General features: G+C 39.9%; 1 protein-coding gene across 13 annotated transcripts in view; it reads right to left on the reverse strand.

Moving 5' to 3' along the window:
* The window catches only part of RBMS1 (RNA binding motif single stranded interacting protein 1), a 206,735-nt gene that overhangs the window by 13,180 nt on the left and 169,786 nt on the right, over window positions 1-23,769 (reverse strand). For all 13 annotated transcript variants that reach the window (XM_082465148.1, XM_082465144.1, XM_082465141.1 and 10 more), the window contains exons 4-6: window positions 21,334-21,425; window positions 12,159-12,316; window positions 10,060-10,139 (exon numbers count right to left, since the gene is read on the reverse strand). In XM_082465148.1, coding sequence (XP_082321274.1) covers window positions 10,060-10,139; window positions 12,159-12,316; window positions 21,334-21,425 — 330 coding nt within the window. The remainder of the gene's footprint in view (window positions 1-10,059; window positions 10,140-12,158; window positions 12,317-21,333; window positions 21,426-23,769) is intronic.

Genomic DNA, 23,769 nt, shown 5'->3' on the forward strand with positions numbered 1-23,769 from the left:
ATGATTACTACTTTCAAGTTCTGTTTCAAAGTTCAATAACCATAAAGAGAAAAATATTACTTGTGGAAAATTTATTCCTTTCTCCTTTGCCTCTTATTATCCTAATTCATCTCTTATTTTGTATCACTATTACCCACCCGCTAATGACAGGGTGGGAACAACAGTGCCTCTCAATACTCCTCTGCCGAAACACAAAATGCACCCAAAACGCAACTGCAATTCCTCCTCGAGGCTGTCGGGGCCATGGTTTGGCACTCCTGTTTCCTCTCCCTGGTGTGAACTGCTCCAGAGGGACGGGCTGGCGTGTGAGCTCTCTGAATGGCAGCTGTAGTACTATGGGTGCCAGGAGGTGAGAGCAAAACTGTCATGTGTCTGGTGAGACGCCCCGGGCTTCCCTTCTGACTCCTACACCTCCCCCACCCGCCGATTTCCAGAAAGAGGAACTTCCATTCTTCCATTTAAGGCAAACCGGGTGTGATGGAAGATGGACAGGGGCCAAATCTTACATTCCTAAACTACATTCTCTGTCTTTTCAAAAAAAAAGATACTGACTTTTGGAAATTTCCACCTTCACTAACAATCACAGAAGGTAAAGTCAATGGATGCAGTGAAACAAGAGAGCCTTCTAACCCCTGACGATGTTTTTAATTCTACAAGTGGGCCGTTCAGGGCCAGATGGAAATGAAGGCCGAGAGAAGACAGCATTCAAGTGGAAGGAAGGAGAATGCCTGTCTGCCGTAGGGGGGATGCCTCATCCTTGACTTCTAAGGACAAACTGAGAACCCGGAAACAAGATCTCACTCTCCACCGACCTAGAAAGGTCCTTATGGCATCAAATGTTTTCTCCAATGATGTCTGAGGTTTTAGGAATCTGCCTCCCCATAACCTTGTGGAACAAGAGAGAGAGATTAAACTCTGTGGTGCTGACACTTTGTGGGGCTTCACTTTGGGGAACTGCTTCTATCTAGAGGCATTATAAAGACTAGCTCCCAGACCGAAATTCAAATAAAAAAAAAGTTTACTTGGCACAGCAAGTGATGCAAATGCACCATTTTCCTCTATTAGCAGAGAAAGAAGGCGACCAAGTCGGACTCATTCTGGAAGTTCACCGGGGCTGCCCAGGCAGGCATGAATGGAAGCAGCTGGGTAGCCATCCCTGGCGAGTGCCAGGGCTGCACATTTGCTGAGAGGCCAAACAGGCCTTCCCTATCTGTGGGAAGGTGATTCCAACACATTTTCATTCATCTACACTAAGCTCCGTCAAAGAAAAAGCAATTTCAGGCAACAATCAAGCTTGCTAAAAATGGAGGTAAACATAAAGTGAGCGATGACATGTTTGCAAATATATCACTTAAAATGAAACAAATGGAACAGAATGTAGTTGAATCTTTCAAAAATGACTTGCATTTGCTACATGATTTTGTGCTGTCATTAAGATTTTTTCCTTCCTCTAAAACCAAAAAGGTAAGTAGTTAAAACAGTTTGTCTACTGGCAGGTGTCCCGTATCTTAGGAAAATTAATTTCTCATTTTAAAGAATTATAACCAGTAGAAATGACACAGTTTTTAGATAGTTGTTGGTTCCTTGCTTCTGGGGAACAGGAATACCCCAGTATTCTGTGTGTGTGACGCAATATAAAATTCTAACAGCTTCTTCCCTCTATTACAGTTTTCTCTGGTCTGTTTAGCAGTTGAAAGTTTTACTGAGTGCCTACTATGTGCCAGGTATAGTGTGAAGAACTAGGGATACAGTGGTGAATAAAACAGGGTCTTACTTCATAGTTCTTGCAGTCTAATGGGGACGAGAGCATCCCCAATCTTTTAAGGCCATTTAGCCATTTATGGGACAGAGCACTGTTTACTGCAATGTTTGTTTTTAATAAAAATGCCAAGCAGAAGTGAAACACTTCTGATACAGGAACAGCTATATTTCTTTTACAGCTGCCGCTCCTTGAACTTGGATGACATGAGACACAGCTTATACCTAAGCATTCTTGATAACCTATTTATTACAAAGATTGTATCATGTGTGCCAGGAAAGCAACTATGTGAAGATTTCTTTAAGACATTTATGTTACCATTAGATTGAGCAAGAGTCAGAGGATTTCAGTTAGATTTTTGAATCGAAAACCAAACTTACATACCCAGATCTGTGTCATGGCCCACTTATTTTTAAGTGAGTGCAAGATGGTTACAAAATGAGAGCTCCTAATTTGACTGGCATATGCTGCGGCTTACTCGACCAGGGAATAGTCTCCAGTTTGCATTTGGAGCCTAATACCCAGGTTCCAGGTTAAAGACTGGGAGATGCTATGTGATGTCAGCTTTTCCTACAGAACAGATCCTTCAGGTGGCCTCCTTGATTGTTCTTTGTGGAAGGGAGGTATTGAGGAGGCCTGACACGCAGAAAAGGACATGCCATGAATACTTGTAATATGACTGTGATCAACAGGTAAGTTTGGGTATATTAACCTTAAAAAAAAAATTAGTTTCTAACCGTCAAACTGTATCCTCTATATGGTAATTTTCTAGATTAGTAACTCTTCACCTTATTGAGCAAAACAATAATTGCAAAGAGTTCTAACAAAAACATTTATGATACAATGTTTCATAACATCACCCCTTATTGATTGATTCTGCCAAATATGCAACGTATTCTAGGCTGAATTTCCCTTAATGAATCAGGATCTTTGGGGTTTGTAAAGGGTGTGCCTCAGATGTCTTGTGAAACCTCTCAGGTCAGATTCTCGTCCTTAACCAGCCAAGACAGAGAAGTTATTTTCTTGTTCATCAGAACCAACAAGAACATGTACCTCCAGAAGCTTAACTACTGTGGTAGAGCCACATGCAAGCACTGATCTGATATTTTGGGGGGGAATCTCTTAAGAGCCACCTAAGGTAACTGCATTACTGGATTCTCCAATGTGCCCTCCTCGACAGGGACGATCTTTTACCAATGCCTGACGGGTGGCACTAACAGTCCCTCCTAAGCCATAGGGGTGGTGCCCACGACGCCTCACTGCACATCTCTACCAAGTCGTGTCCCTACCCATCTTCTGAAGCTCAAACTCTACAGTAACTTGCGCTCAACTGTCTTCCCCGGACACCCACATGAAGCATCACTTCTAGAATGCCTGCTTTGACTAAGCACTGTAGTTCATGATTACACGTCCCAGATATCCTCCTCACTTACCTAATCCAACCGCTCAGAGGACTACGAGTTCTCTGTATTTGTAACAAAGTGGAACTTTTCCTCACCAAGTTCTAACAGCTGGAGAAACCGCTACTCCCAAACTCCCATTCTTCTAGCTATGCAGTATTTTATCCCAGTCAACAGTCTCTAAGGCATAGACTGCCCTCGATAGAAGCTCTTCGATCCGTTGTAGAAAAGTAGTCCACTCAGCAGCCGTAATTAGCTTTCTTCCTGAAACTGTTGGCTACTTTCAAGACTCCTTAACTAAATGACATGCAAGAAACTATCCAGGGCTCTTTTAAAAATTTCAACCTAAGGATCCAATAAATACTATCCCTTCTTTGCGTGCACGGCATCATTTCCTGTTTCAGTCCCCTATTTGTTTCTAACCAAACCCTGCGGTCCTCTTACCACAGGGCAGAGCTCCGGCTTCTCTCTGCAGATGCCTACACTCCCACGCCTGCTCTGTTAGGGTCTGTCTCTCCTCCTTTCCTGACCCTGATAGAGTAGTTCCATCTCCCACTCAGCTTTACTTATCAGGAAAATAATGGTTAAACAACATTCAAGCCAGGTTAAATAGAAAACAAAAACGCAATACTTCCCCATCACTCCAAAATAAATATTTTAATATTCTATATTTACTACTCTTCTAAGTCTATATTTATTTTTCATTTTTGCAAGGATAGGGCCTTTTCTTCTACCATTTACATTGTGGACCTTTCTCTACCTTGTTATAGAATTTTTTCTTTTCTTTAATGGTTACATAATGTTCTGTTTGAAAAGGGATCATGTATAGTTTCTTTGTTCTTGTAACACTGTATGAACATCTGTGTGTGTTATCTTTTTTATCTCTTTGATTCCAGTGCCAATATAACTAACACCGTATGAACATCTGTGTGTGTTATCTTTTTTATCTCTTTGATTCCAGTGCCCACGCGATATTGGCGGTCAGATTCTACGGTGGTTAGAATACTGGCTCTAGATTAGTCTCCCTGGGTTTGAAATTTGGTTTTGCCATTTACTAGCTAGTGACTCCACGCACATCTCTGGTTTCATAATCTGTGAAATGGGGATAATAAGAGTACTTAAGATTGTACAAAAGATTGTTACAATTAACATACACAAAGTGCATAGAACAGTTCAATGAATATTAGTTACTATTATTTTATCACTATGACAACAGGAGGAGCTCAAATTTTGAGCTATGGCTCCTCCTCTTACCTTTGACTTATCAAGATAAATTCTCGGGAGAGGAACTTCTGGTTCAGAAGTTATAAACATTTTTAGGGACTGGCCTGTTTTCCCTGGAGTTTGATTCTGTGATATTTAAGAGCTGGCTATAGTTGCTGCCTTGGCTTCACATAGAATAAAGAAATGTTCAAGCTGTAGTTAAGGATGAAGTTACTGGCAAATGCCTTTTAGAAAACTGTTTTCATAGTAACACCTACATCTTCCACCCAAGATCCTTATGCTTTTATAAAATCTTACTCCACTATTTATTGTTCCTCTCTGGCAGAACCTGATAGTGGAAAGGTGTAAAGCTGATTGGAGGGGGCCTGCTGTAGGCTGGGTGTGATCCATGGTGGTAACAGCTGCCTGAAGGTAGCCTCCTCCTAAGCCTGGCACGGCACTCAAAGGATCTTCAGCTAAAACAAACACTGGCACACTTCTAGTTGAGGTCCCTCGTCACTTTTTAAAAACCAGACTTCCCTCCTTGGTAGAGAATGAGTTGGAGTTTTGGATCTGCAAGACAGCCCTCACACCCCACTGGCCTCCCAGGATGGTTCCAGCACTTTTGCTTTCATGGCAATGATTTACTCGTAAGATTCCAGCCCTTGGAGGGAACATCTCAACAACACATGCATTCAGACTCTGCTCTACTGTACATACTGGGTGAGAGAGACATGAACACATCACGATCCCAAAGGTATGATCACATTGTCCTAAAGGTACCAGGAACATTCCACATGTCTTCAAGTATTTCTTTTGTCCTAGAGTTGCCAAACGTTTCTGTTTTTAACAGAGTTAATAATGCTTAAGCCAAACATTCGGGAAATGAAACGGGCAATAAAAACCCTTGTAAGATGCTTGGTGTCAGTCCATTTATCTCTTGTAAAAATAAAATACAGTGTGGAAAAAAAAAAAAAAAACAAAAAACCCTTGTAAGATTTCCAGGCTTTTTACTAGGTTTGTAACTTTTCCCCTAAACATTACCTTTTCTGCCTCCTGGCATAGGACAAGGCCCTAACAATTTTACCTATACACAGAACGTTCCAGAATGTAAGAGCAGTTTTCAAGCCCTGCTGGGCACGTACCCAATCTGAAAAGTCAAAGTAACACAGAAAGGAGATGTAAAACAAGCTGAGGTCTTTGGATGGAGTAGGCCAGCAATCACATATGCACTTCACTGGAGCTCCTCCACGACACACGCAAAGCTTTGGGCGATGTGGCAGAGTGATGCCCGCACAATACTGGGCATCTCACAAGCGCTCACATATCCAGTGAAAAGACACTTCTTTTTTTTAAAAACTCTCTGCCCTTAGTACACAAGGACAGACTCCATTCACGCCATGGAGAGGTCCAGAAAGAGAGATGTGACCGTACTGCTTCCTGCAGCACTGAATATACACGTGGCCTTTGTCCACGGGGTGTGTGTGTCGTGCGCGTCTCCCACAGAGGCAGAAACAACGGGTGCAGGGCAAGCAGCCCTAGGAGAGTTCCAGCTAACATGCCATGTGCATTAGTCTTCTTGGAGACTGTACTCTCTTCCAGGAAGGTACTGGAAGAATATTTTTCAGACAAATCCCTGAATCATGGTCATGAGTGACAGTGTTTTTGCCTTGGGCACGTCTCCTAATTTGGACATCAGTTCTACCCATCTCTTGTTTCTAATGTTCACTGTGCGGGAAACCACCACCATCCTATTTCTCCATAATGGAATTTTTATCAAGCAAATGGGACGTACTTATTTTAAACCTCTGTGGAATTCACCTAGATTGTCTCACAAAGAAGTCATTGCTTCTTTTACCCTTGTTGGGGTCCTTCCAAGCAAGTCTGACTTATTGCAAACCAGCTAGCACTCGAAATCAAGGTAAATCCAAACAGATGACAATATTTCAACATTTTCAGGGAAAAATGAGAGACTGAGTGGGGGGGGAAGGACAGAAGGAACGGCCTTCTGAGCAACTTTTTTATCACAAACTATAATGTACACTTGAAGAATCTGAGATAAGATAAAGCCTTTTTGAAAATGTGGTAACATCAGACACAAAAGCACAAGATTTTTAAAAAGTGATTTCAGAAAGCAGATTGTATAAAAAACTGTGATGTGGTATAGTGGATCTTTATGGAACTCTAAACATATACTACATTATGTACCAGGCCCCAGGCCAGGGTGGGGTATGCCAGGCATGGGGGAACCCAGCCACATCACCCTGGTATGAAAAGAGTGTGTTGGCAGATGGATGGGTGGCATCTGAGAAGTGACAACTCACGTGCACAGCTGACCTCTCTGCTTTGCCATCTAGAGACTTTCTTAAGAGTGTCCTGCGATGAGTTTACATTCAGTTTACTGTTCATCGCACTGTTCACGCGATGCGTTTTCTTTTCAGTCCTCAAAAGAAAGTGTCTTTTGGGGACTGTGTCTAATGTAGGTTTCTTTCCTATACTTGGCTCCAGTGTCACAGGCAAATCGCCAGTCGTGCAAGAATCGGAGTACTCTGACACAAACCATCCTGGATAATTCTGCTTATGCCAGCTAAACCACTTGCATCACTAAATAAACCATCCCCTGACTGTATTTATGAAATGTTATGTCTGCCTAGCAATGAGCCTACATTATTTAAACATTAAAGTGGAGGCGCATTCAATTTACCCTTGCCTGACAATATTTTTGTTTTTCATCTGGTTCTACTGAAAATAATCATATGCATTCCACGGGGAAAGCCATGTGACAGCAGCCATTCAGGTAACTGGAAGGGAGACAGCAGCATCTAATAAACAGACAGGTAGTCAAAGATAATTCTTGTATTGTGTGTACAAAAAACAATCCAGAGAAGCTGAAAGTGGTTTCAAATTCTTTTGTGGGTTCTCGAGTCCACTGGAGACTTGTTTTGGGGAAAGGTTGGGTTCACTGGAATAGCATGCTTCCCAATCCCGCATTGTACGTTTCAAACTCCTGCCAAAAAGTAGCTCAACCTCACTTCAAGGCAAAAGCTATCCAAAAAGGCCATCAAAATAGCCACGATTCTTGTGATGAGCTCTATGTGAAAAATGCTCTTGGAAACCGCTTGGTGACCTCTGCTGGTATAGGGTGATGTACAGGTTTTTGGTGCCTACTACAAAATTAAAATATAAAACATAGCCCTTGCCGCTAAGAACAGGCAGTCTAGTTGGGAACCAAGACTAAAACATGTGAGAGATCATCAAACATCAGAAAATGGCATAAAGTTAAGTCCTGGTTCAGAATCAAGGGAACAGCTTGATTGCACAGTTGTCTTCCCTGCCCGGATGCTCTCCATGGAGAAGGAGCCCATCTGGTTCTTATGCTCGCTTTGACACTTAGCACTACTTGGAAGAAACTATTCATTGCAAAGGTGCAGAGAATCCTACAATTATTTGCGTGTGGTTTGGAAAACAAGGTCTTTTTCTTCCTAGAATGGGTGTGACCAAGCGTCTTCAAACCTACTTCAAAGAGAACAGTTAAATGACACAACCATGAAGTCCTTTGGAGAAGAAAGGAAACTGTCCAACCTCAATTCGTGACACCCTGAGATCTATTTCATTCAGGGAGCTGGTAGATCTTATCTTAGACTGATACAACATCGAAACAAATGTGTGCTGGGGTGTTTTTCCTTCTCGAAATCTCCTTGTTGCATGCAAGAATGAGCTGAGAAAGTAACGAGGTCACAGGTGGGTGGGTGAGCAGCCCTTCAAAGGGACTAATATAATACTCTGGGGTTCTGCCTATGCTGAGGATGGCATGGAAAGCGAGGAGGACATAGGGGGCAGCTGTGTGCAGGGGCCTTGGAAGGCCCCGCAGGGCAAGGTTGACAGAAGCCTCCCACGTATGAAATTTCTCCCTTGTCTTTACTTGGTTGGAAGGTAAAAACATTCCCCTCTCGTTTCTTTTTTTTCTTTCAACTCAAGTGTTGTGGATGGAAAAACAAAACTGACCTAAAAAACAGAAAAGGAAGCTCTTTCACAAGGCTGAGTTCCTTGGAAGAGCGTACTTCTAGGCCTTGTACTTTATGCTTTAGCTCAAGCTCACATACAGCCATGCAAACTGTATGCTGTCAGATTTTGGTATTAAAGGATGCAGTTAGTCTGTGGTATTGCACACACTTATAAATAGATTTTCTATGAAGTGAGACTCACCTGGATACAGAAAAGTAAAGTGGATCCCTAATCATAATCATCAGCCATCCAGTTAAAGATGGAACCTTGGAGCTACAGAAGAATAAACACTGAACACTAGTTACACACGCACAAATGGAAACGTCTTCTAGTTTGTGGTCAGCCGCTTGCACGCTAGCTTGTAAATAGGTAGTGTTGTCTTGGCGAATAGTGAAGTGAAATTTATGCAAAACCAACAAACAGTTACTGGTGCTTAGTATGGTTCAAGTACTGAGCTAGGCATGAAAACAGAAAGATGAGAAAACAGTCTCTGCCTTCGAGGAGCTTAGTTTAGTGCACTGACACGTGTAAACATGTTAAATGCTGCCGTACAGGTGGGTGTCCTCAGGGCGCTATGCAGACAGTAACCCAATGGCAGCAGAGGAAGCTGTTGAAAGGGCAAGACAGGACAGCCTGATTAAAGGGAAGTGAAGTCATCTCCTTAGGATTGGGGCGTGGGAGCAGTTTAGGGAGAGGGCTGAGCAGGCTGGTGAAAACTGAGAATTGCTATTTAGGAAAGGGTGAGAGGCTGAGTGAGGAGCAGTGCTGCTGAGGGTCTGATCAAGCTGGAGCCCACTGTATTTCAGACCAGGTTTAGTGGGAGTCAGGGGGGGTGTAATGTTGGAATGAAAAGCTCCTGAGGTGCAGTGTTTTCTCGGCCAAGACAACACGGGGCAGAGCAATGGGAGGAAGTGGCCACAGAGGAGTGGATGGAGGGGCCACAGAAGTTGAGTCCCGGCACTGTAAGGGGGAGGGGTAACACACGCTGACATCTTCCAGAACGAAGGCGGGAGCTGGGGTGGAAAGTACCACAGTCCTCAACGGATAGGACTGACAGAATATTTATTGAGGATGGTGATGAGGTGAGTTAGAGGATGGCTTCCTCATCCAAGGAGGAGCGGCTTCTGAATGCTCTGCAAGTCACACACCTCCTTACCACTGGGTCTGCTTCCATTCATATATATATATATATATATATATATATATATGTTTTTTTTTCCTAAGCTTACGTTTCATTTTTTTTTGAATTTTAAAAGAATTTTTTATTACAGTATAGTTGCTTTACAATGCTGTGTTAGTGTCTGCTGTACAGAAAATTGTATCAGTTATACATATACATATATCCACTCTTTTTTAGATTCTTTTCCCATATAGGTCATTACAGGGTATTGAGAAGAGCTCCCTGTGCTATACAGTACGTCCTTACTAGTTATCTATTTTATATATAGTAGTGTGTATATGTCAGTCCCAGTCTCCCAATTTATGCCCCCTCCCACCCCGTAACCATAAGTTTGTTTCTTTATGCTTCCATTCATATTTAAACAGCTGGGAGAAGTGAATTTTGAAGTCTTATTTGTAGATCCAAAGAAATAAATTTTAAAGAGCTAAATGAGGAGTTTTTTGTTCTTGATATAAGAGTCACCACATCCTACAACAAAAGACTACTGATACAATTTTAGACAAACAACATACCAGAAACTCCGGGTGGTGTCTTAATGAATTTTCCATTAAAATGACCAATAACGGCTTCGCACTTTTCTGTTGATTCCATCCTATTTATACATAAAAATAAAACACGTAAATAATCAGAGATATCTTAGTTTTCATTTTGTTCTGTACACATGAATACAATCCTATAGGTTTATTGGATACAAATGAAAACTAACAAAAATGTGAATGATAGGAAAAAGTGGGTTTATTCTATCTTTTATTTAACTGTTGTTTGTGTGCTTCCAGAGTAAAATAAAAACTTGATAACCACACAGTACATTCAGAATCATAAAAGAAATAAATTATACAAAGAGTGTTTAATATCAAGCATAGGAAATGTATAATTTTTTCCCACTTGTAGGAAAACTGATAATCAATACACAATAGCTTTGTTAGTCATGATAGTGAATTAAAAATAAAAATACCAGTTTAAAATACTAGTGTATTTAGTGCTGCTGGGATATTGGTCATTTTAAAGATGGTCTTTCCTTTTACATATTCAAAAAAATGACAGACTCAAAAGTCATGATAAGAACTGGTGTTAATCAGAGGATGTGTCTTACAGGTTTTTCTCATTAGCTTGAAGTTTAAAATTAAATTAGTGAAGTCAATTATGTACCTTCTTTGTCATCTTGGCTTTAGAGGAGGAATTAAAGGATGGAGCCTAATAACTTATTCTACATCTGCAGGTGGCTAAGAACACCTGAGAAACCTTTCAGGGGAATTAAATCATTTTGATTTATTTTTCTTTAATGGAAAAAACACTGAATAATCTGCTCAAAATGCACTACGCTCCTGGACTACCCAGAAGAGTTGCACCTTGGTTTTAATGGGTGGTTTTTAATAGTTTTTAAAAGCAATAGAATTTAATTGGGTTCTATCTTTGGATACAGAAATGAAAGTCCTTGATCTGCTTTCAGAAGAACACCCACAGAGGGACAATTTTCTGATGGCGCTGGGCCTTTCACTGTTTCACCTGGGTCCTTTTAACCCATGATGTGCACACTGGGGATGCTGGCCTTGGTGACTTTCCACCTGTAGAATATCTTAGTTTTATTATAAAATCACCTCGCCTAACAGAAAGAGTAATGGACTGAAAGCCAGAAGAACCAAGTACTAGACCTTGCTTCATTGCTTGGCAGCCCTGTGACAATGGAAAAGTCCTTTCTTTAACTCAATTTTCCTATATGTGAAAGAGTGAGAAGTGCTTGCTTTCTTGATCTCACAGGCCTGTGGTAGATGCGATTGTCATCAAATAGGATAATGTATAGGAAAGTAAAACGTCAGCAATTTCCCCTCCAAAATCAAAGTCAATACTTTAAGACATGTAGACATTTTCGGTTACTGCACAGTATTAATAGGTTGCTAAATGATGTAAAATCAGTTTTTGTACGCAGGCTTTCAGATTGCAACTACGTCAAAAACCAAAGCTTCTTTTGTTTAAGGTTTTTAAAGGAAGCAAACTAACCATTACATGGAAGTATCCTTTCTGGGGAGGAAGGGATAAAAATAAGATGGAAGGAATGAGGGTACTTTAGATATCTGCAACATTTTACTTCTTAAAAAAAAAAAAATCTAGGCAAAAACTGTAAAACGTTACAACTTGTGTAACACTTGGTGGTTAGACAGGTGTCTGTTGTACTTTTCTGAGTGTTTGAAATATTTCACTTAAAAATCTAATTCACTGACCACATTGATGATGAACCAAAGTTCCATCTAATGCGACAAAAATACCAATTTATTTACGAAATTTAGGAGCCTGAGATTGTTATTTTTAAGAAGTTTAGGCATCTTGATCTAATTAGTCAAATTATTAAGGAAACATACTTGCAGAACTATTGCTCATGTGGTATTTCCTTGCCCTAAGTCACCAAATATTTAGTGTCCTCAGGTTCAAGAATCCTAATGAGCTTCCAAAAGATTTGGAAAAATGCAAACTATTTTTTATGCATAATTTAAGTTCACGGTACAACTGGCTCCTATAACCCTGGCTTAAATTCTCTCTTCTTGCTCAATTTTTATTTTCCAGGAAACATAGCAGAGCTACTGTTGTTGACAAGAAGACAGGGCAGCGTGCTTACCTAGCAAAGCCAACACCACGACTTGTCCCACTGGAATCGCGTAGTATCCTTGTAGAAATAACTTGTCCAAATGGTTTTAGCATATTTTCAAGTTCTTGCTCATCCATGGACAGTGGCAAATTAGAAATATACAAGTTGGTAGGATCTTGTTCCTGTTGCTAAAACCGAACAGAGAACTGTCTATTAATTTCCAGCAGAAGGTGAGATATGTAGGTTAACACACTTTTACTTGGCCACTCTCTTAGCTCAGGTCCTTTGAAAGTACTAGCAAGCGAGATCACGGGAACTACAGAACACCCGAGTCACCATGAACACTTGAAAACAGTGTCTGAAGCTTGGACAATCTGTGCAGGTCAGACACGATCCCACCAAACCATTCTTGGCAGGTTTGGAAGCAGAAGTGCTGGCAGGCGTCGCTGAGTTGGAGAGCATGCCCTCATGGAAGCACAACCCTCGGCTGTTTGCAGTGTTCTACAAAATAACTAACCTCTCCTCCACTACTATTTTTAGGAGCCCATTTTGGGCTCCATTTATTGCACAAATGGCTGTTACTGCTAATAATTCAATCCAGAAACACACGACGGATTCTGGACTAAGTCAACTAAAGTCCAGTGGGATTTTGCCCAAATTCCCTTCTTTTGCTCTACAGCAGAGTCCTTACTACCTCTGAGTTGTGATCACCAACGGGAAATAGAGAGCTCCTAAATTAACAAAAACAAAACCCCACAAAGTCATACAAAATGACAGACTCAAGGCAGAACAAATTTTAGAATCTGGATAAAGCTGAACTCAAGTGTAGATGGGGGAAGGGAGTTTTGCTAAATCTTTGCTACTCTAAGAGTGATCCAGGGGCCAGCAGTGATGGAATTACCTGCAAGCTTACTAGAAATGTAGAATTCCAGGCCCCATCCCAGACCTACAGAATCAGAAACTGCATTTTAATAAGATCTCCAGGCAGTACAAATGCATATGAAAGTTCGAGAAGCAGCAATTAGATCATTTCCCACCCACCTTTCCACTGCTGAGGTAAAATCAGCTGAAACCAAAGATAGCAATAGAGTTTTCTGAGAACCAGTAACTGCTATGTATATTTACTGAGTCTGGTGTTAAATCATCAGGAAATAAGCTTATATGATATCTGGAATATTTTCTGACCAAGTAAAAACTCATCTCGGCAATTGTGAGATTAGGATGATCTTAACTTTAAAACAGGCTTTCCTTTGATCTTACTACCAATTGTATCTTTACATATTGAACTATGCAAGTTTATGATTTTTCTTTAACAAGCACTATTAGCAAAGTCATTAATTGATGTCTTAGCCTTAGGCAACAGAACAGCACACTCATTATATTTAAATTTCCAAAATGCACAGTACTTTAAAAATATATGTGAAACATACGCATATTTGTACAAAGTCTCTACTTTCAAATGTATCCTGGCATGAATTAAACCTGAAATAAAACCTTTCCTTTCAGATAATCTGCAAGTAAAAGTAACTGACCTTTAAGATTTAAAACAACAATCTGGTATCCTAGGGAATGGCAAATACCCTGGTAGTCCCAAGAATTAAAGTTACCAAAGACTGAGAAACTATGGGCAGAAAGTACTGTCCCTATGACTTCCTGGTTCTGACAGAAGGCAGCCTGCTACCAGGCCAGTCCCAAAGGTATGGAGCAGAAACTCCCAATCTGGGTGGCCCAGACTCTCAGGGGTGTGTCAGTGCAGTTGTGTCCAAGAAAAAAATGAAAAATTTTCAAGTGCTCGATAGCAAGCCAGAAACTTAACTTCATTAACCCTTGACAGACTAAACAAAAATGGCAACTACCTTTGCTTCTGTCTGAAAGTAGATAAAGTCAGTGTGGCACCACTGGTTACCTTATGCCGGGCAAAACCTCCCACTAAAAATTACATAAAGCATATCTTTAATGTATAAAAATTGTAAAGCGATTTAATAAATGCATGACAGTAATAGATAAAATGCTTCAAAATAAAGGGAAAAACAAAATGGTCTTTGGTATTAAATTTTTCAAATTCTTCTCAGGTGGCCTGCAAGCTAAAATCTTAATTCCTTATTTCCACTTCATTCACTACCTTCCCTGACTTCACCCAATTAATCCACAGCTCCTCAATTAACTATCTCTTGTTGGCTCTAACCTCCCAAGTCCCTGAAGCTTTCCTGGAGTGCACAAGACTGTATTTGTTCCTGCGGAAGTCTGGTCCTTAGTTGGTGAACACAGATGGGGTTCTTTCTCCCTGAAGGTGGGTACACTGAGGGGTCCTGTAGCCTAATACAGCCCAATGACATTTATAGTGCATCTTGTACATCCCAGACCCTCTTATACAATAATTGTGACTCCAGGCCTGTCTTCTAGCCATTTATAGTTGAGTTGGGGAGATAAAAACACATGTAATCAATGCTGTAATAGAGATGTATACAAATCACAATGGGAGGACAGATAGGGGAGCTTGTCTTTATTAGGGAACACTTTACAGAGGGCATGACATTGAGTTGAGACTTGAGAAACAAGCATAAGGCATGAGGCTGAAAACCAGATTGTGAAAAGCTATCCAAGGAGTATGACTTTTTTGTCATTTATCACTGCTTAAATTTTTCCACTTAAGCTAGCACGAAATAGAATGACTATGTATCCTGAAGAGTGTGTGGGCAAAGGATAAAGTAGCCTTGCCAGAGCTGCAAAATTTCCTTGAAGGCTTGTATTTTATCTAAAAAAAAAAAAAAAATATATATATATATATATATATATATATATATATATATATATATATATCATGTAAATGTTGCAATCTACTCCCTAACTATTTGAGTTTGTTTCATATAGAAATAATATTTCTGAATTAATACTTTCCAGTCATACTGATACTGCAGGAAGATAAGTCATGTTTATCCTGTGATTTCAGGTGCTATACTTTGTTGGGTAAGGGGGAGGCGGAGGACGGAGGAGCCGCGTCCCTGTGCTGCAGCTAGAAAGCCACGCCCTAAAAAATCTGGAGCTTCTGGAGGCACAGAAGCAAGGGAGTGATGTGATCAAGTCTATCTTATTAGAAAGATTTCGGAATCATGCTTAGTCAGATTCAGAATAAAGCTGGGAACTCCCTAATTAAAGCGCATTAAAACATGCCTTGGACAAAGATGTGGCATAAAAAATGTTACATAAGAAACATGTATCATAAATATTGTGAGCTTTCCTTTTGAGTTACAATTATTAAAATCTAAATGACTAACATTTAAGAATATTTAAGAATGTTCATAGACTTTGTCATCTGTGAAGTATTTTCAAAAGGACTGACAATGTAGGTAACTAAGTACTTTCTAAATCTGTGTTTTAGTTGCTATTAAACTATTAATAAAAATGTTATTCTTGGGTCTTCCCTGGTGGCACAGTGGTTAAGAATCTGCCTGCCAATGCAGGGGGACACGGGTTCGAGCCCTGGTCCGGGAAGATCCCACATGCCGCAGAGCAACTAAGCCCGTGTGCCACAACTACTGAGTCTGCGCTCTAGAGCCCGCGAGCCACAACTACTGAAGCCCCTGTGCCTTAAAGCCCGTGCTCCACAACAAGAGAAGCCACCACAATGAGAAGCCCGTGCACTGCAATGAAGAGTAGCCCCCGCTGGCCACAACTAGAGAAAGCCTGCACGCAGCAATGAAGACCCAGTGCAGCCAAAAATAAATAAATAAAAAATAAATAAATTAAAAAAAATGTTATTCTTTAAAATGTTGATTCAACTTGAATGTTTACCAATGAAGAAAAAAAATAATAAAAAGTGCTAAATCAGAATCAGGAAATTGAGCTCCTAACCCACTCTATGATAAATAGTGAGATAAGATATACTAAATACAGGTAGATATTTCCTGTGATTTTAACGCATTTGTTTTCAATAGCAAACACTCAGTCAACTAGCTCTCTTCCTTTGGAATGACCTCTAGGGCTAACATTATTTATCCTTCTTTTCAAATGGTCAACTTATCTTGCACACATTGCATACAAAGTTGCAAGTAAAAAAAAAAAGAAAAGAAAAAAGAGAAGCAACTCCAAGCTGGCAGCAATGGCCACAAGAATACCTAATCACCAAAGGGTCCATGCATTCTAATCACCATACATTCCTAGTAAACGGAACATACAGTACTTGTACTACGTGAGAGTGGTTCTTGAATAAGGGTAATTTCGCCCCTTTAAAATCAGGGACAACCATAACTCTGTTTTATTACTTACAATGCTATGTCTGAAAAAACAATTTTTCTGTAAATTATGGGTGGTCAGACATAAAAATGGGGCCAACAGGCCTCTTTATATCCCTAGGCATGGAAAGTGTTCAATGGCTTCTTTAACAAGTAGAACACTTGGATCCCACATTGGCCATGAGAGGGATAAATGGCTACTAATGTTCACTTGAGTAGAAAAGTGGGGCTTGGAGGTCCCACATGGTGTAAAGCACTCAGTCATCATCTGAAAGAAATTAACAAAAACCTCCCTATGCGTGTGGAATGGTTCCTAAAATGCAAGAAAGGGACCTGGCAGGAAGACCAGACATCTGTTTTCTCTTGTACTGAGTAGGTTCACCAACCAGCAGATAGCTGCTTATGGGCATGTGAATGCAAACTGCTTGAAGCATGGTAGACCTCTGTGTGGAAGGGCGATTAAATTCCTGCTCCTTTGACTGCCTATTTACTGAAAAAAGTGCGAGCATACTGCTAGGCAAATAACACAGGGAGATCCGCTGACCCCCAGCAGGTCTTAAGAGGTATTGCGGAAAGGCCTACAGAAGTCACTCTATTAATAGATATCACCAATGTTGACTTGAGTTTTATATCTTTTTAGCTCGTTATCTGAGGGTTTTTTCTTCTTTTCATAGACTCTGAGTCTCTTATTTTGAAAAATGCACACATTTGAAACAAATGCCAAGTTTAACATAAATGGCTCAAGTTTAACGTTGAGCCTTTTGGAAAACCTTTGGTAAATTTCATCAGGGTACTCAATGGACTCAATAAATATAATTTTTAAATGTCCCATTCTTATCTCTCCACATCTGCCCAAACTGGGAAGTTTTTCTCTTGCTTAATTGGCTTCTTTGATCATCAACAAAACAAACATGTTATATCTACCATAGGCCAAGTACCAAGCAAGGCACTGAAATTAAAACACGAATAAGAAACAACCATTGCTGCCCAATGCTCTCCACTTGTAGCTTTATAATTCAGTTTTGAATATTTGTGGAGTTCTTTCTCAACTCAGGTAGTCAAAGTGTCAAACAATATTATATTCTCCCCCACTCCCCACACTCGCCTAGTGGAATGTCCCTTAATTTTTTCTGATTATGTAAGAAAGCAAGCCTTTAATATGTGGCAATGTGAATTTTCAAAACTTTATAGTGTCCAGATTAATTCACTAGAGGAAAGTGGAAAGTGATAGGTCCCTTATCACCCAAACATGGGAGCCAGACCTAAACTTTTATAAACTGTCTCCACAAAGGTTACATGCCAGATGCTCCTTTATCCAGACAGCATAAACGGGATAAGTCAACTCCTGATACTCAAATCCATGGTTCCGTGGCACAGAACAATGGACCCTCTAGCATTTAAAATACCTTTTGTAACTTTAATGATATAATAAAAAAGAAATCGGGTCCAGGAAACTCAGTCATCCTACAGAGACCCGAAGAAATTCACAACGTGCAGAATGTTGGCACACTGCCAGCATCTCTGAACCCGTGCATTGTTCCCTCCCTACAGATGATGTAGGAAGGGATCACTTTTCCTAGCCAATTTACAGTCCAAGCCACCCAAGGAGGTCTTTGAACAGTGCTCATTATCAGTCCACGGGAAAGCTGGCATTCAAAGTGCACTGTTGACACAACATACAGTGCCAATCTATGCCCAGTCCGGTTCTGACTAAATGCATTGTAAAGACTTCTTCAAACAGGATATATTTAATATATTATGCTACTCAATATCACCGGCACTGAAAAGATGCCTAGGTAAGTGCTCATGGGGCTGCTCTAAAAAAGGCCTCTGTATTACCTGGAGCAGGTTGTTAAAATAGGCCTCTTTCTAACTTTGTTTCAGCAGAAGTCACCGAAAAATGGGTTTCAGGCATGCCCACGTTCCAGAGTGAGAAACCAGACCACCTACACAGAGTCTGCATAGGAGTGGCTGAGATCTGGTTTGAGAGGCTCAGCTGACCACCCACCTCTCGTCTGCCTGGGAGGGACCGGAGAGGCTGGAATGAACGTGCATGTGGAGAGAACCGCTGATGTGTTCTGAGTCCTACCACACGGGCTGCCTCCCCCATCACTGCCGGTGCAGCAAGAGGGGCTTCAACAGACCCCTCAGGAGGCATGGTCTGTGACCTTTCGAGCTTGGTGGATACAAGGAATCAATGTCTGACTTAAGCCTGAGGAATCTAAAAGGCAAAGGCTGGTTGAAGGGGCCCTTAAGTGCAATTGGGAGGTAACTAGTCTCCCACAGACAGCTGGCAAACAGATCAATGTGGGCCACACAGGTAGAGTTGGCCCAGGGTTGTGTTAGAGCCTTCCAGGAAGGCTGTCTTGAAGGATAAGAAGGTCCTAGAAGAAAGGGGCTGAAGGCTGACCCTTAGATTCTCAGGAGCTGAGGCCAACAGCCTGAGGACACGTCTTCTCTAGCTTGAAGGAACTACAGGGGAAAGAGCAAAGCATTCTACTAAAGAAAGCATCAGTTCTCTGTCTGCCCAGAGAAATCAACACCAGATCACAGAATTGTCAGGTCAAGAAACTTTCCCATCCTTTGCCACTGCTCCAACCTTGGAGGGGTTAGAAACCACAGCTAGCTATGGAAGAGTGGGAAAAACACAAATTTGGGAAATAGGAAAGAAACTAACCATGCTCCCATCCCAGGACAAGCTTACTACCTAGAGCAGACCAGAGCTGGGGGAAGGGAGAAGTTTTAATATTATACGGCACTCAAAATTTTGTCAAATAAACAGGATTGGACATTTCAATTATAGGTATCACACACTTAGCATTGGAAATGTGCTCTTAAAAAAAAAAATCAGACACTCAGCATCAAAATGTTAACCAGGAGCCTATTTCATATTATTTCAAGTAAGAAGAAAAGTATAATGTATTACCATTAATCACAACCCCCAATTTCCTAAAATGCAACTAAATACATTTGTTACACATCTGTACGTGTGTGTGTGTTTGTATACACATAATACATGGTTATATTGGGATGTAAACTTTTAAAATATCACTTCTTGATCACCAAATTATCAATATGGTTGTTAGCAGACAACTGCTTTGTAAGTTGTCATTTCTCTTAGCACCAGCAGCACCCAAGACACACATCCCTTTTTGCTGACTCTCAGCAGAGTTTTCAAAACCTCTACACAATTCTGACATTTTACAAACTGTATTTGGAATATAACCTGAGATTTTCCCCTTAAACATCTTGTTTATAAAATATTGTACTGACATTGGTGTAAATACATATAGAAAGGCTGAAAATGTACTGAAAGACAATTATGTTCCCTTAAATTTGGATATGAAAAAAATTAAGGGGCATTCTACTGAAAAAAATTAACCAGAAAGACCTGAAATGACAGAAGCAACTGACGGAACTTTTCAAAATAACGAGAGTTGCCAGAAAAGTCATGGGACCTGCCCTAGATTTTATCCATGAGAGGAAGAAACAGGAGCTTCACAGAGTAGAGGAAATGGACAGAACAGAGGGAAAAATAAAGCCCTTTTCCAATTGTGCCTTAACAGTCCTGCTTAGAAAATGTATGGTTACCCACTGTTTACATAGGCACATTAAACATTCTGTAAATCATATACAACATAGGTACTGCATACTCACAATTAAATATATTTCAAGCCTCATAATCACCGTCTTTCAACAATACCACAGGAAACTGCTGTATATTATGGACAAGTAATCTAAAAATCACGGTGCTTAGTATTTACGTTTGTTTATTTTAGCTTCTTCCTCTGGAGTTTAAAAACATCTGAAATAAGTCCAACTCAATCCAAAGGTCTAAAAATATTAAAAGTCAAGGATTACTTTAGAAAGGTGATCCCTTTCATCAATTCCTGAAATCTTTATTCATGCTGATTCTTTTAATCAAGGTAAATCTCTATCCTGGTAGCTGCATATATGTCCTTCAAGAGCTTTAAGGTCTTAGCAGGTAACTTATCTCAAGCAGGGTTCTTTAACTTCCATAAATCTTCTTTCCTTATGGAAATGTGAATACCCCTCAGGGAATGACCACACGCTACTCTTCAGAAGCAGCAAAGGACAGCACAAAATTACTTTCTTCCGTACTTCAAGACACCAGATAATATAAAATTATCGATCTTTTGAAAAGAATATACAAGATACCAAACTGCCAAGTTTCAAACTTGAAAATAGGTTCTGTAGCAATTCAAAAACCACAAATAAAAAAAAATATGTACATAATTGTATGAGTATCTTAATAAATGTACTGTAGGCACTAGGTATGATATAACCCAAGTTTACATTTAGGCAATAAGACTGGAGCATAAATACCACTTCAGTGATTAAGAGTTCATCAAAACAAGTCCTGAATAAAGCCACTGCAGAACTACTAAAGAGAAGATTTATAATCCATAAATAACCAATGTCTAAAAATCACTGACTTTTTTACACAGAGGAAATAGTATCTGTAGCTTACACTGCATTAAAACTACTAGTATATTTGTACAAAGCATACATATGTGATTATATTTGTTATTCTTTCAGAATATGACATTCTATACACAATTACCTCCTGAAGTGTTTCTAAAATGTATTAATTCCTTAAGCATTGACATTTTTAAATTATTTTAAAAAATATAGTACAGAGCTTCAGCCCACAAGTACCCATTTACCTGAGAAAATCTGGTGCTATTTCTCCATTTACTTAGGGGGTTACATAATCTGCTATGTAAAATTTCATACAGTTATAAAATCCTTCTTCACATATAAAATTATGAGGAACAGTCTTTGGCAAAATAGCTACCATTGAGGATGCGAAGGCATGGGACAAGTGTCCACAGGTAACTGTGGCTCTCTGGGATGGAAGGAAGAACTTGAATGGTGACAGGAAAAGCCATGTATCTAGCTTCAGAACCAAAGCCAGAGACCAGAGCAGTGAGTACCGGCTCTCAACTCACCTTTGCCATTTGAGCTTGAACCCCACTTGCCTTCAGGGCAGACACAGCCTTCTGAGCTGCTGCAGGACTGTCAAAGTCGACAAAACCATAACCTGAAATGCAAAACACACTTAGTGTTTAAGCCATTATTTTACGATTAGGTAACGAGGAAAAGGATGACTCCATTTGGTCTCTGATGCAGGCAACAGAAATGAAAGCCCTGACGTCCTGACAAGTCTCAAGCTTTACAGCCACAATGCAACATCCTCCCCGATCTGTCCTTCCCCATCTATCACGGGCTAGGCAAGTTTCCCTTCAAAGTTAAAAAAAAAAAGGAAAAAAAAAGAAACCAGTTTTTTTCCTTTTCCAGATCTTTTTCTCAGGTGTCCTGTACTTACTGGGGGAAAACAAAAAGACATCTAAGTTATACCAAGATTTAAAAAAAAAAAAAGAAAAAAAAATCAACTTCAGAGAAGTAGCATCTTTAATAATTTGGTAAGAAAGATGGTGCTATCCTACAGAGCTTACAAGTGTATGTTTATTCTGTAGACTACATTTTATTTTTCAAATAAGTTAAGTACAACCACTGGATACCCCGAATATAAAATAATCTAAATGTTAGAACTTGGTTAAAAACATCATTATTTATCTAAAATACAGCTCATGATCTCTTCAAAATAAATAAAGGGTGGGGGGGGGGGAATGGCTCCAGAAACCCAAAATAGCTGTTTTAGCAGTTCATGTCCTAAAGTCTAAAAACAAACCATAATAAAACAGATAAGTAAATAACCTCCTAATAGAGGTCCTGGTTCAAAGCGCATTTATCCACAGCTTTTCAAACATTTTAAATAAGCTGGTCAGCTAGTCTGCCTGGCCATGACAAATCAAAAGCAGGAAATGATGGGGAAAAAGGGTCGGGTTGAGGGTAGGGCTGCTACAAAATAATCATATGGATGGTATCCATATGCTAATTATTAGTGAAAATGAATAGCAATCAAGAAAAGAGGAAAACTATACAAAGAACAGGCCTTACACAGCAGATGAGCAACAGCTCCATGATTTCACTGATCCAGAAGCATCACTATTAAATCAGGCAATCACTGATTTGTCACTATGAGAACCCTTAAGTTACTGAGAAAAGGTTCAATTCTACTTAGCACACTGTTTAAAAGATCAGGGTACCAGGCAAAAACACCAACAGAGATTTCCTTGGAATTCAAACCTATTATCAAATTAATTTTGAATGAGGAAGAATATTTTGAAAAAGAAAAGCCCTGTTTGGAGGTTGCATAGAAGAGGGGCCAGCCCTATCATTTATTTGCAGATATTCTAAAGCTACAGTAATTTAGACAGGAAGAAACTAGTGTCAAAATAGGCAAATATATGCATCAACAAGACCGAACAGAAACTTCAGAAGTAGTCCAAAGGTGAGTGTACAGTATTAATACCAAAAATATTGCCTGGTAACAACACTAGTGAACTAGACTACGCATTACAGAAATAGATGTTTCAGGAGAGAGAAGTGTCAAAGCTGAAACAAGCAGCTGCTTCCTTCGGTTACTTGGAATTGGGTTGGAATAAGGCCTAATTTGATTTTGACAGTGAGTGGAGAAACAGTCAGGTTGGAAAGAAAAAGAAGAGGCTGACCCAAGTAAAGCAGAGAACGCTACTCAACAGTCAGGTTAGAAGTCCGGTTAAACGTATTTTGGATTCCTTTTTAGAAATCTGTTGTTAATGCTGACATGCAACCCGTTATGAAGGTACACACAGGCACACACATACTCACTCTCTCACTCTCATACATATTTTACTACCAAACACAATTTAAGCAGGTCATAAATGAACACCCAACTACACTGAAATGATGTGACTTCTACTGATGGATAGTTAAGACACCCTCCTTGATTTTGCTGTTGTCAATAAATTACAATAAACAGAAGATCTCAAGCTTGATATTCATGTAGTTGAAATTGCTATTCATTCAGGTAATATTAGTATTATTTTATCTGTTATTTCCTTATTAGGAAAAATCCATAACGGTTGCATTTTTAGTTAACTGTTTATAACCTTTTCTGGCCTTGCCCGCTGTCTACTACATAGCTGTTTCATAAATATTTGCTGAAAAACAAATATAACAGGTAAGCAGGCAACCTGTGCTCTTTCACTTCCTCTATTATATTACTTTCAAGTAAATATAAGAGTACATAAATGAGTTTCACAGGTTCCATGGGTTTCATTATATAAATATGTATAGATATTTCTGAAGGTGGGATAAACTAAGTAACACTGCATCCTCTCACTGGACCCCCAAGAGGATTCTTCTCAGGTCTCAGGACCAGGAACAGTTATGGTATTCCTGCTTCTTGGATTTTCTTCTACATTGTGATTACTGAATCATGGGAATAGGTATGTTTATTTTTGCTTTGGCAACTAAGAAATACAGGGCTATTTCTATAG

This window comes from Balaenoptera physalus, assembly GCF_965194825.1.
Source record: "Balaenoptera physalus genome assembly, chromosome: 6".
Lineage (NCBI taxonomy): Eukaryota > Metazoa > Chordata > Mammalia > Artiodactyla > Balaenopteridae > Balaenoptera > Balaenoptera physalus.